This window comes from Macrobrachium rosenbergii, chromosome 27 (assembly GCF_040412425.1).
Source record: "Macrobrachium rosenbergii isolate ZJJX-2024 chromosome 27, ASM4041242v1, whole genome shotgun sequence".
In the NCBI taxonomy this organism is placed as follows: Eukaryota; Metazoa; Arthropoda; class Malacostraca; order Decapoda; family Palaemonidae; genus Macrobrachium; species Macrobrachium rosenbergii.
Window position 1 is genome coordinate 40,239,509 of NC_089767.1, and position 13,708 is coordinate 40,253,216.

General features: G+C 37.7%; 1 protein-coding gene across 1 annotated transcript in view; it reads left to right on the top strand.

Annotated features, from left to right (window-relative positions):
• Positions 1-12,314, top strand: part of LOC136853276 (serine-rich adhesin for platelets-like) — a 23,582-nt gene extending 11,268 nt beyond the window's left edge. The window contains exons 2-7 of the mRNA XM_067128637.1: positions 1,128-1,193; positions 3,944-4,031; positions 7,657-7,761; positions 8,403-8,531; positions 9,396-9,536; positions 11,112-12,314. Of these exons, the coding sequence (XP_066984738.1) occupies positions 1,128-1,193; positions 3,944-4,031; positions 7,657-7,761; positions 8,403-8,531; positions 9,396-9,536; positions 11,112-12,253 (1,671 nt within the window). The 3' untranslated portion in view covers positions 12,254-12,314. The remainder of the gene's footprint in view (positions 1-1,127; positions 1,194-3,943; positions 4,032-7,656; positions 7,762-8,402; positions 8,532-9,395; positions 9,537-11,111) is intronic.
• Positions 12,315-13,708: the final 1,394 nt, after the last annotated feature.

The following is a 13,708-nucleotide window of genomic DNA, read 5'->3' on the forward strand; positions in this document are numbered from 1 at the left end:
CTAAAAAAAAAAAAAATAAATAATAATAATAATAATAATAATAATAATAATAATAATAAAGCAAACCTAACAATTAAGTGGGTATGACTTAAACAAGTGATCAAAAGAGACGAATTAAAATTAACGGTAAATGTTTAGTTAACTAACACGACAGGATTACATTAAATATGTGTGTAAGTGTGTGTGTGTTTATATACATGATTACATATAATATATATACATGTATATATAGGTACAGTATATATGAAGGCATACTTGAATTTATAATTGTGAAGACATCTTAAAAATGTTTGGAAATTACGAAAAACTACACAGCAAATATTTGTAAAAATACTTTGCTTATGTATATATACATATATATACAGTATATGTATATGTGTATATATACATATGTATATTATATATATATATATATATATATATATATATATATATATATATATATATATATATACACATATACCAGAACTGAATGGAATTGTGCCTCTGAGAGATTCAGTTTATTGGTCACTTCCTCGCTTTCCGTGAGAGGCTTAGTGGCATCAGTAGACTGTACTTGCGCAGAACGCCCAAAAGCGGTTGAGTCAACATGAAAATTGAGGTACAAGCAACACATATAACTTATATATTCATTCACATTAAAAAAGTAAGGTTAATTTCTGAATTTAAAAAAAAAATACGAGTAGTTGCGATAGTTAAGACCGTTTTAATTTGCACTTGGAATGGAGCCTTTAATAGAGCAATTTTTAGTTTTCTGTAGAAGATAACTATTGTGCCGGCTTTGTCTGTCCGTCCGCACTTTTTCTGTCCGCCCTCAGTTCTTAAAAACTACTTAGGCTAGAGGACTCAAATTGGTATGGTGATCATCCACCCTCCAATCATCAAACATACCAAATTGCCTCAGTAGTTTTTATTTTATTTAAGTTTAAAGTTAGTCATGATCGTGTGTTTGGCAACGATATAGGATAGGCCACCACCGGGCCATGGTTAAAGTTTCATGGTCCGCGGCTCCTACAGTGTCATGCCGAGACCACCAGAAAATAGATCTATTTTCAGTGGCCTTGATTATACTGTACGCTTTACAGAAAACTCGATTGCGCCAAAGATTTTACTTGATTTTTTTTCAGAAACAGACTACTATGAAGAGACGCAGAGTCTGGCCTGTGGTACTCCTCTTTCTTTGCATCGTTAAAGTAAGTATTAACCCTACTCTAGCTGATGGTATTGTGACTGAAATGATGAAACTGGTGTCAGTTAATTTGGATTGTGACAGTGAAGCAGTTACGTTGTTGACAGTTACAGTGATGGTGACTGCATAGTGATTGCAATTCACTAAGCCGGAGATAAATAATTGCAGAGCACAGTGCTGACAGTGAAAGGTGACGATGAAAGTAATGACACTAACGATAAGTATCATCATACCGGTGATAATGTTATAGGTGATGATGAGTGTGTGATAATGGGTACATGATGATGATGATGATAATGATAATGACGAAGCAATTGGGCTTCACTATGATGAAAACGATGAAGTATATAACGTAATTTACGACAGTTTTACAATAATAATTACTAAAACAATAGTGTTAATAATGATGATTGCACAAAGTGTATTAAATAATAATGATACTAATAATGGGCAAAGTAGAAAGTTCATTAAATAATAATGATACAAATCATTATAATTGTAGAGAGCGTATTAAGTAATATGAATATGAGATTTAAAAGGCTCTTCTGTGAAATTCTAAATCAAAGTAATTTAATCATAAGATTATATTTAAAAAAAGTAATTGGCCAAAAAAAACCACAATTACTTTCAATAAAATAAATCAATTGAAGCACTATAAAAAATAAAAAAAAAACAAGTAAACAAAACAGCCTTTGGCAATAAACCCAGTCAAAAGAGAGATTTCTGACAATGGCTGAAAAAAAATACCACGATTACTTTCAGCAACAAAAAAAATAATAATAAATTGAAGCACTGCAACAAAAAACAAAAACAAGTAAACAAAACAGCCTTTGGCGTTAAACAGAGTCAAAAGAGAGAGATTTCTGACAATGGCAAAAAAAAAAAACACGATTACTCTCAGTAACAAAAAATTAATTGAAGCACTGAAATACAAAAACAAGTAAACAAAATTCAGCCAAAAAGAGATTTCTGACAGTGGCAGAAATAAAAAAAAAACACGATTACCTTCAGCCAAAAAAATAATAAATTGAAGCACTATAAAACAAAAAAACAAGTAAAAAAAAAACAGCCCTTGGTAATAAACCCAGTCAAAAGAGAGAGATTTCTGACAATGGCAGAAATAAAATTTTAAAAAATCACAACTACTTTCAGTAAAAAAATAAATTGAACAACTAAAAAAAAAAAAAAAAACTAATAAACAAAACAACCTTTGGCAATAAACCCAGTCAAAAGAGAGAGATTTCTGACAATGGCAGAAAAAAAAATCACAACTACATTCAGTAAAAAAAAAAGTAAATTGAATAACTAAAAAAAAAATAAACAAAACAGCCTTTAGCAATAAACCCAGTCAAAAGAGAGAGATTTCTGACAATGGCAGAAATAAAATAAAAAAAACAAAAGGCCCTCCGACAATTACACAGCGGAATAATTTATCCCGAAGACAAAGGGATTTTACGAGCGGCCATTGTTGACTCGAGCCGACTTGACAATAGACGCCTCCGAATTCCCCGTCATAATCTTATGATAAGTAATTCGTTTAGACGTTGTTTTGGTCCAGAGGACTATTTCGTCAGACGATGTAAAAGAAAAAATGAATATGACGGGTTTGGCGTTTGTTTTAGAGAGCTGTTCTATAAGACTGTATGAACTAATTTAAAGTTGGCTGGTCTGTGCAAGGAAACATAGCATTAACAAACAAAAAATATTGTTTGTTGTACTTGTCATTGTAATGATGATGCTGGTGGAAGTGATTTTAAATACAAGAACTGAATTGAATATAGGATTTAGGCCAAAGGCCAAGCACTGGGACCTATGAGGTCATTCAGCGCTGAAGCGGGAATTGACAGTAAAAGGTTTTGAAAGGTGTAACAGGAGGGTTGAGGAAAGTAAGACGGAAGAAAGAGAACATGAAAGGAGGTAGAGTAACTGGAACGAAAGGGGTTGCAGCTAAGGGCCTAAGGAAGGCAAATGCCGCAAAGAACCTTTCGTAATGCCTACAGTGCACCGCATGAGGTGCACTGACGGCATTACCCCCCTGCGGGATTTAAATACAAGAAGGACGAATATAGCATCAGCAAATTAAAAACGCTATTTGTTGTACTTGTAAAAATAACTACGAAGATGGCGACGATAAAAACGATTATAGGCCCAGGCTATATACCAAATCTGTAGCCTTAGTATTCGCATTAAGTAACTGTCCCGGTTTTAGAAAAACTGCTGATTCATGAGCAACTTCATAATAAACTTCTAAAATCAACAGAAAATATTATTTAATAATTTTGCTAAAACGTAAAATACGTTAACAAAAGTATTAAAGTCACGCGACTCATTATTTCTCTCTTTCAAACTTTCCAAAGGGTTTGTGCAGTCAGTGCACCTCATGCAGGGCACTGTAGGCATTACTTAAGGTGCTTTGCAGCGTGCCTTCCGTAGGCCCCTAGCTGCAGCCCCTTTCGTTCCTTTTACTGTACCTCCATTCATATTCTCTTTCTCCCATCTTACTTTCCTCAGCCCTCTCCTAACAATTGATTCATAGTGCAACTGCTTTGAGGTTTTCCTCCTGTTACACCTTTCAGACCTTTCACTGTCAATTTCCGTTTCAGCGCTGAATGACCTCATAGCTCCCGATGCGTGGCCTTTGGCCTAAATTCTATATTCAATTCGATTCAACAAGAAAAGCGGAATATTCCGTACTAGAAATTATAACTCTATAAATAAAATGCCATCCATTAATCTCGTCTGTATTTCACGAAGGTTGTCGACGGCAGAGGTCTCAGGGCGATTCAGAACGTCCAGATTTCGCTGGGGTCTTCGAACTGGCACAGAAAACTATGGCAGAGACGTAAGTAGTAATTTTTCGTTGAGACTGCGGGTGTGAACACACACACACACACACACACACACACACACATTATTCTACTAAAGATCACGTTTAAACTATGGATGTGAATTATGATCTGATACATTGACCAATCTACTCTTCCATCTACTCATATATATATATATATATATATATATATATATATATATATATATATATATATATATATATATATATATATATATATAAGAATGAAAGTAATTATATACACATATATATGCAACAGAACGTATTTCACTTGTGTAATCTATATATAGATATGTATACACATACTTTGATTCATGTTAATGGTACTGTAAAGTAATTAAATAACTTGACCACGGTCTACAAGTTCGCACTGACCAAGAAAATTACCTCAGCTAGGCCGTCCAACTGCTCCTTTCACAATCGAGTTGTTGAGATGTTGTTGTGACGGGCTCGCTGAATGCTGTTCCAGTATCTACGTTGTTTCACTTTAGCTTTGGTTTTTATATCGGTGCAAATGGTGTAATAATTACCAAGGTATTACGATGTGTGAGATATGTTGTTGATTGCATGGCGCTGCTAGTGCAGTTGGTCTACGGGGTCCGTGAATCAGCCGCGCACTGCCGATGTTTGCCCGCCAAACTTCTTTGGCGGGACACTGTCGTCCCTTATTCACCATGTAGCCGTCGTGGCGATTAGTCTTAGTTAGTAAACCGTCTTGCAGACAAAAGCGCAGTATATCATTACCAACCTATACGATGGAAACCTGATTACATGCACGAACACTCAGTAAGAACTACCGCCGGCACTATAGTACCAATCGTCAGGATCGTATCACCAGTTAGCCTAGACTGGACGAGACGGCCGTAGGCTACCTCACTCACCATAGCCAAAGAGCAGCTCTTGACTTATGAGATTATTCGTAATGAAAGATATATATAAAGAGTTTTGAAAGCGTGCGCAGAATTATTGCACTGTATATCATGTGTGGGTCATAAGGTACCTTGTTCTTTTACGGGAGGGGTGTGCGTGTTGGTATAAGGCTACCTTAATCGATTGACGGTACTCATTCAAAGATGAACTTGGTAGAACTTCTTGAAGAAAAACTCTAGTCTTCAAAAACTCTTACTATTAATATTAAAGATTAGACAGATATATATATGTATATATATGAGCGTGCGTATATATACAGAGTTTATATGTATATAATATATATGTGTAATATATTTAATGAAAGATTGGCTCCAGAAGGTGCAAACCTTCTGGTTCCCAGCAAGCATTAAGGGATGAAGATGCTAGTCCTATACCTTCTCCACTCTGGTAACCAATCAACAGCACATTCGACTAACTACCAGGTACATAATCCAAGAGCCTAAATCACCAGGGTTCAATCCCTGACCTCAAGTTTGTCAATAACAGAGTTAGTGAAGTCAATAAATATTTGGTGATTTAAGTAAGATGCGTCTCTCAGGACCTAGCTGCGACCCCTTTCGTTCCTTTGACTGTACCTCCTTTCATATTCTCTTTCTTCCATCTGACTTTCCTTAACCCTCTCCTAACAATTGATTCATTGCAACTGCATTGAGGTTTTCCTCCTGTTACACCTTTCAAACCTTTTACTGTCAGTTTCCGTTTCAGTGCTGAATGACCTCATAGGTCCCGGTGCTTGGCATTTGGCCTAAATTCTATATTCAGTTCAATCATCTCTCAGGACCTGAAATTTAAAGATGGCGGACTCTTCAGCTTCATCCAGAGCAAAAGAAAAAAAAAAGGAAAAAAGATAATAAAGATGCAATAACTTTCCCATCACTTCACACTTCATGTTTAGAATATAAATGGGAAGGAAGACTTAGTTTAATCAAGTGATGCCTGGTTTGCCTGGGAAATCCTGTGATGGGGGGCAAACCCCCCACCCCCCACCTTATATGTTGCGGGGATTGGGGTTAGACGTTTGAGTAAAAAAAACTAGAGACCAAAATGAAAATAAATAAGCAAAAAATGCGCCGAAGTTTCTTCGGCGCAATCGAGTTTTCTGTACAGCCGCTACAGCATGTAATCAAGGTTACCGAAAATAGATCTATCTTTCGGTGGTCTCGGTCTAATGCTGCATGAGCCGCGGCCCATGAAACTTCAACCACGGCCCGATGGTAGCCTATCCTATATCGTTGCCAGGAGCACGATTATGGCTAACTTTAACCTTAAATAAAGTTAAAACTATTGAGGCTAGAGGGCTGCAATTTGGTATGTTTGATGATTGGAGGGTGGATGATCGTGTTTATATATTATGCATTGTATATAAGGGATTTACTCTCTAGTCCCTTTGGGATGAAGTTAGAAAATTAGCTCCTCCTTCTTGCTGTCTCCGAGCAAGAAGAGTAACCAATATATATAATCTGACCCCCCTCGAGGGTATAACCCAGCCTCCCAAACCCCCCCCCCCCTTCCGTCCCAGAAGCATTATATGTATTCTGGAAGAACGAGCGAATTCTCCTCCACGGCATAAAAATCTACAAGATTATTATTATTATTATTATTATTATTATTATTATTATTATTATTATTATTATTATTATTATTCAAGTCAGTGGCCCCTGTGGGCTTGTTCCATATCAATAGGGCTCATCTTCTGAGTAATAATAATAATAATAATAATGATAATAATCTTGTAGATTTTTATAGCGCTGAGAATTCGCTCGTTATTATTATTATTATTATTATTATTATTATTATTATTATTATCTTCTGCATTCTGGAAGAACGAGCGAGTTCTTCTCCACGCTATAAAAATCTACAAAATTATTATTATTGTTATTCAGAAATAAACCCCTATTCATATGAAACAAGCCCACTAAAGGGTCCACTGACTTGAAACTCAAACTTCCAAAGAATATTAAGGTGTTCATTTCGAAAAAAGTAACAAAAGGTAATAGGAAATACAGAAGAAGAAGAGATCAGTTACTAAAAAAGAAAGAATGAATTAACAAACTGATAAATAGTTAGATAGTAATGCTTTGCATCTTCGCTTGAACTGTCGAGGTTCCAGCTACACATCCTTCGGGAGACTGTTACACAGTGATAATAATAATAACGGCAGCAGCATCCTGTTGAAATCTACTTTGCAGAAGCAAGGTCTGCAACTCTTTCAAGAAGTCATAATTGATCATCTACTATATTTATATTCCTTCATTTCTTATTAGCTACAATTATCGATTTTAGTTTTCTGTAAAAGAAACATATTGTGCCAGCTTTATCTCTCCGTTTGCGCTTTTTCTGTCCGCCCTCAGATCTTAAAAACTACAGAGGCTAGAGGGATGCAAATTGGCATGTTGATTACCCACCCTCCAATCATCAAGCATACCAAATTGCAGCCCTCTAGCATCAGTAGTTTTTATTTTATTTAAGGTTAAAGTGAGCCATCATCGTGCTTCTGGCAACGGGATAACACAGGCCACCACGGCCGGCTGAGAGTTTCATGGGCCGCGACTCATACAGCATTATACCGAGCCCACCGAAAGATAGATCTATTTTCGGTGACCTTGATTATACGCTGTAGCGGCTGTACAGAAAACTCGATTGCGCCGATGAAACTTAGGCGCATTTTTTAATTGTTATTTTTTTGCAGAGTACAAATACGAGGTCGTCGAAGTGATATCTTCCAGGGACAAAGCCTGCAGAGAGATCGTCGACATTTATCTACTTAGCCAAGAAATGCGATTGGCTCTGGAAGGTTAGTTACTCTCTCTCTCTCTCTCTCTCTCTCTATCTCTCTCTCTCTCTCTCTCTATATATATATATATATATATATATATATATATATATATATATATATATATATATATTAATTACATGCATATATAAAAATATATATTATTTGTATATTTTTATTTTTATAAATTTCTGACTGACATCGGGATCGAACCCAGGTGTGTCAATCGAAAGCCAAGGGCGTTGCCAACAGAACCACGCCAGCTGAAAGACCTGGGTTCGATCCCGACGTGAGTCAGAAACATGATTTCTGTCTCACATGTGATTGTGTGGTGATTACTTATATATATATATATATATATATATATATATATATATATATATATATATATACAGTATATATATGTGTGTATATATATATATATATATATATATATATATATATATATGATATATATATATTAGCAAGTAACTTAATGATGATTTGCTAATACCATACCCTATCAATCAACCCTCCTCTGACCCACTACAGTTGACTACCCACCAGGAACACAATACATCCCTCAGGATAACAGAGCCACACCTCTCTCGCTGGAGAGAGACCACGAAAGGTGGAATATAAATTCATCACATTCTTATCCTTGATGTTTTCCTCTACCGTAGGGAAGGCAGCCATCAGTACTCTGACGTCATTGTCAGCTCGGTTCTTGCATAAGATGACGTCACTGAAAACCTACCTGGAATTTTTCACGGAGACTCGTGACGCTCTTCGAGAGCCCTGCCCACTACCAGGTAGTTATTGACTGGTATCTATCGACCTGTGTACTTATTACTCTCCTCTCTCTCTCTCTCTCTCTCTCCCCCAAAGTACCTGGTATACGCTCTCTCTCTCTCTCTCTCTCTCTCTCCAATTACCTGGCATATTCTCTCTTTCTCCAATTACCTAGCATATTCTCTCTCTCATTACCAGGCATATTCTCTCTCTCTCCAATTACCTGGCATATTCTCTCTCTCTCTCTCTCTCTCCCCAAAGTACCTGGCATACGCTCTCTCTCTCTCTCTCTCTTCATCTAGCTGACATATTCTCTCTCTCTCTCTCTCTCTCTCTCTCTCTCTTCAACTACCTGGCATACTCTTTCTCTCTCTCTCTCTCTGTCTCCCCAAGTACCTGGCATACTCTCTCTCTCTCTCTCCTCTCCCCCGAAGTACCTGGCATCCGCACACACACAGACACACACTCTCTCTCTCTCTCTGTCTATCTATCTATCTCTCCCCCTCCAAGTACCTGTCACACACTCTCTCTCCCCACGTACCTGCCATGCACACACACACAGACACACTCTCTCTCTTTCTCTCCCTTCAAGTACCTGTTACACACACACACACTCTCTCTCTCTCTCCCTCCAAGTACCTGGCAGAGCTACGTATAAAGTAATTTACATGCAATCTTTTAAGTTCACCTTATTTTTCTAGATCTCTTGAGGCCCAAGCTAGATGAAGGCATCGGTCTATTCATCTTTTTAAGCTCTGCATACAAAACGCTTCAATAGCAGTTAATTAACCACAACAAATTTCACTGAGTTACAATACATCGTGTATTAAAGAGTTCTAGTGTCGTTCCACTTATACATGGTAATAAAATGTAATTCTGAACAGATAACGACAACCTGACGGGGAATGGAATCTGCTTCGATTCTGTGCTAGTACCAGGATGCCTCCATTGCGCCACGTACGAGGTTCTTCTTCTTCTTCTTCCTGCTTCTGACTTGGACTCCGGGTGCTCGTGGCTTCTGAGAGGTAAGGGCCCCGTGATTTCAAAAGGAGTGGTTTCTCTCTAGTTCGTAGCCACTATTCTCCTTGTATTACAATATATTTTTATCTGTTTGTTAATTAATTTATTTTTTTCTTTTTAATAAGTGAGTAGGGTCGCTTTTTTCTGTATTTCCCTTACCTCCTCTTACTTCTTCCTAACGAACGCCATATTGCTGTATATCAGGTCCACAATAATATTCAGTGGTGAATTGTCGTTGGTTTTATAAAAACGTTACAGTCGAGCCTGGGTTCATCTTCATTCTAACTCTAGACTGAATATTATTGTGGGACCTGATATACAGCATATCCCGTTCTCGGTCTAAAACACCATATTTTTTGGAAGCTTGAATTTCAAGCCAGTGGCCCCTTTGGTGGGCTTGTTCCATATGAATAGGTTTCATCTTCTGAATAATAATAATAATAATAATAATAATAATAATAATAATAATAATAATAATAATAATAATAATAATAATAATAATAATATTTCTTAATCTGAGTCGAGTTTCATCTCACAGAACCTTCCCCTTAGGCAGTAAACAAACCTTTTCATGTATCTGTTCAGTTGATTGCTCGGTTGATTTATAGATTTTAGGCATACATGCCAAGCACTGGGACCTATAAGGTCATTCAGCGCTGAAACGGAAACTGACAGTAAAAGTCTGAAAGGTGTAGCAGGAGGAAAACCTCAAAGCAGTTGCACTATGAAACAGTTGTTAGGAGAGGGTGGAAAGTAAGATGGAAGAAAGATATGAATGGAAGTACAGAAAAAGGATTGAAAGAGATTCCAGCTAGGGGCCGAAGGGACGCTGCAAAGAACCTTAAGTAACGCCTGCAGTGCACCACGTGAGGTGCACTGACGGCGCTACCCCCTACGGAGCTTGCCTCTTTGGTATCCACGTGACATTTAAAAATGAACACTCCACTGTTACTTATCCTTGACTTAAAAGGGAAAGTTTAAATACATTAGACATTTTGTAACGGTTTTCTAAGAGATATCACCTATTAAAACGTCTGTGTGTTTTTCAGGTATTTAAGGAAATCCGCATAAAGTCATAACTACAATCACCTTAATTAATTACTCTGTCCATATTTAGAAAAACTGTTATGCTCAAACAGCAACTCTAATATAAATGCAATACATCCTGAATGAGGTCCAAACAATTGTCATTATTTATCTCTAAAAGTTTTGCAAACATCAACTTTCTGCTATGCGGCAAAAAATTTTTCAATTACTTTGTTTTATAAATGATGGTATTCCAGACATTGTAATGGATATTAACTTGTCTTTTTTCCAGTGTTCAGTACGTATATAACTGATAGTAAACTGCACTATGTCTATGCCTAAACATTATATTCATAAATTTAGTGATAGCACTTGGTATATGTTTGGAAATTTATGGTTTAAATCCGACGTTTGTTAGTGACTGACGTCACGTGAAACATTTATGTGAATATCCTGCATAAGTGTAGTTATTTCTCATAAGTAAGATATGATTCAGAAACTACATTCTCGTAAATAGGAAACGTAAATGCTCAATTAAACTATTTCCCTTCCAGATTTCCAGGATACCCAGGTATATCTAAAGTCACTGAACACCTCACTCATAAACCGAGGATCTAGTACCACTATTGCCACCTCTGATTCAGCAGAAAAGTTGCTGTCAACCAATCATGAACTGCCGGAAGGAAAAACTACGTCTACTGGCGATGTCTCTGCGACCTTTACTGCTTCCCTTGGATCAACAGAACTGCAGTCGTCCATGAGAGGTACAGAGACTAAAGAACCGGTTTCGCCAGCCACTCCCCTTGAGTCAGCAAGTTTGTTGACAACCCCAACAGAAAGATCAACATCTGTAATCAACGAACATTCAGCCAGCATACATGCAGTTCAAACAGTTTCGTCATCCACATCCTTTCCCTCATTAAATCAACAATCAGATTTGGAGACTGGAAGCTCCGCACCAACAGTCACATCCACTTTAACAGAAGATACAAGGTCTTTTAATGAGTCTACGGAAGGCTCGCTGTCCACAGTTACTATGACTTCAAACCTATCCATTATCCAGTCATCGTCTGCTCCACAGTCACTGAGGTACATCACAGTTTCAAACTGTACTTCCCAAAGTATTTTACCTGAACACGAAGCAAGAGTTCAACTGAGTCAGCTTTCAAAGGCATATGAACACGACCTGCTTGTCTTGAAGGAGGGAAAGGTATTCCTACCAGATATGCGGCAGATGCTGCGCTTCTTGCAAACGATGTGGGAGCCCCTTTCGAGGAAGCGAAGGGAAAGCAGGACAGTGAAAAGGTTCGCCCTCAACTTCCAATCCGATCAGCTACAACTTAGCGAAAACACTAAATGCAGCTTGAACAAATACGACGATCCTAAATACCTAACGAACTTGCTGGAGGAGTCGACTAAGTCATGGGGCGAGACGCTGACAGACGTAGATCGACTTTTCTATGTTGCTTGTTACCTGGCGAAAGTAACCAGCGTAACAAATGACGAGACGATAGAAAAGGGCGTTTTGAAAAGGTCTAGAGATGCTAGCATAGAGCAACAATTGCAAGCCATACTGAATAGCACTTCTACTTACGACGGAGAGATTGGCTCGTTGCAAGTACGTACAGAAGAAGCTCGGTTCAACGTCACGGAGGGCCTTGAAAATAGATCGTCAGTTGTTCACGCGTGCGTTTAAGTGGCTCACTTCAAACTTTTTGAGGAAACTAGTGGGTGATTTTGGCAATAAAGGATGATTGTAAACATTTCTTGGTTTTCTTGTTCCTAAATCAAATGTTTAATTTATTATTAGGCTGAAGGTTTCTACAGGTCCAATATTTTTAAATGATTAGGAACATAATTCTCCTTTTTGTTTAGCGAACTCGTACTGTACTTTGGCAACAACTCTGAAATTAAGTTTGATACCTAGGTCTAAGAAACGTTTGTCCTGATCAGGTCTGAGGATAAAAAAGCTTTCCAAGTTAATTTAATTAAGAAGGATATTAGGATCAGTTTTTTAAAAAGCGAAGGGAAACCAGGCCTAACATATTTGGTTAAGATGCACGCTACCGACCAAATCATAGGCCTAATTTACTTCTCATAGTAGATGCTCTAGGCGGTTCATGTCTGACCGTCAGAATGATAGTCTCTTTCCAGCTTATGTTCCCCCAAGCGTTAAATAGCTGAAAGGTCCATTGCATTTCAAGTTTCTATCTACCCAACGAAAAGAATGCGTGGTTGTTTTTGTGAAAAAAAAAGTTTAATCCGGCCGTTGGTCTAATGAGGCTTGGATTTTTTAGGAGTGGAAGGGAAAAGGGCAGAAATACATAGACTACAATTTTTTTACAACACCCACATTCGGAAAAGCATGAGAACAGTTTCCGAGAAACTTTATCGCCTTTTTCATGCCAGAGTTATTGCTTTTAATATGGGAAGCTCGTCTCCCTCCCCCACCCTGCCCAACCTTATAAGCACAATTTAACAGAGAGAATCCGATGATATCAGGAAGAAGGATGAAACTTGAGTAAATCTTTCTGTTTAGGATTTCGTCGAGAGAGAGATACCATCGACAGACAGCCAGTTAAACTTGCCTTTATTGTTTTTTACAATGGAAAGAATTTAAGTTGTAAAAGGAAAAGTAATTGAAATTTTGAGTGGTTCCGGAGGCAACTAATGGAACTTCAGGATGTAGCCCACTTTACTTCTAAGTAGCCACTAGAGAATGTATAGGCCTAATCTGTCAGGCTCTCTCTCTCTCTCTCTCTCTCTCTCTCTCTCTCTCTCTCTCTCTCTCTCTCTCTCTCGCCGTCCTCACTGCCTCGACAGTCACTTACACAAGCAGTCTCTAAATTACGCTAACCTTTTCACTCTTGCATCAATCAATTCTGCCTCCATACCATCTTACACATCCAACAACACTGGTTTCACTCCAGACACCATCTTCTAAGCTAGGATCTATGCTCATTAGACTTTCTCACTTCACTTGCTTCCCTTTAATCTTCCATTTTTAGTTTTCTGCAAAAGAAAACTATTGAGATGGCTGCTATTTGTCTGTCCGTCCGCATTTTTTCTGCCCGCCCTCAGATCTTAAAGACTCCTTAGACTAAAGGGCTGCAAATTGGTATGTTGATCATCCACCCTCCAGTCATCAAAC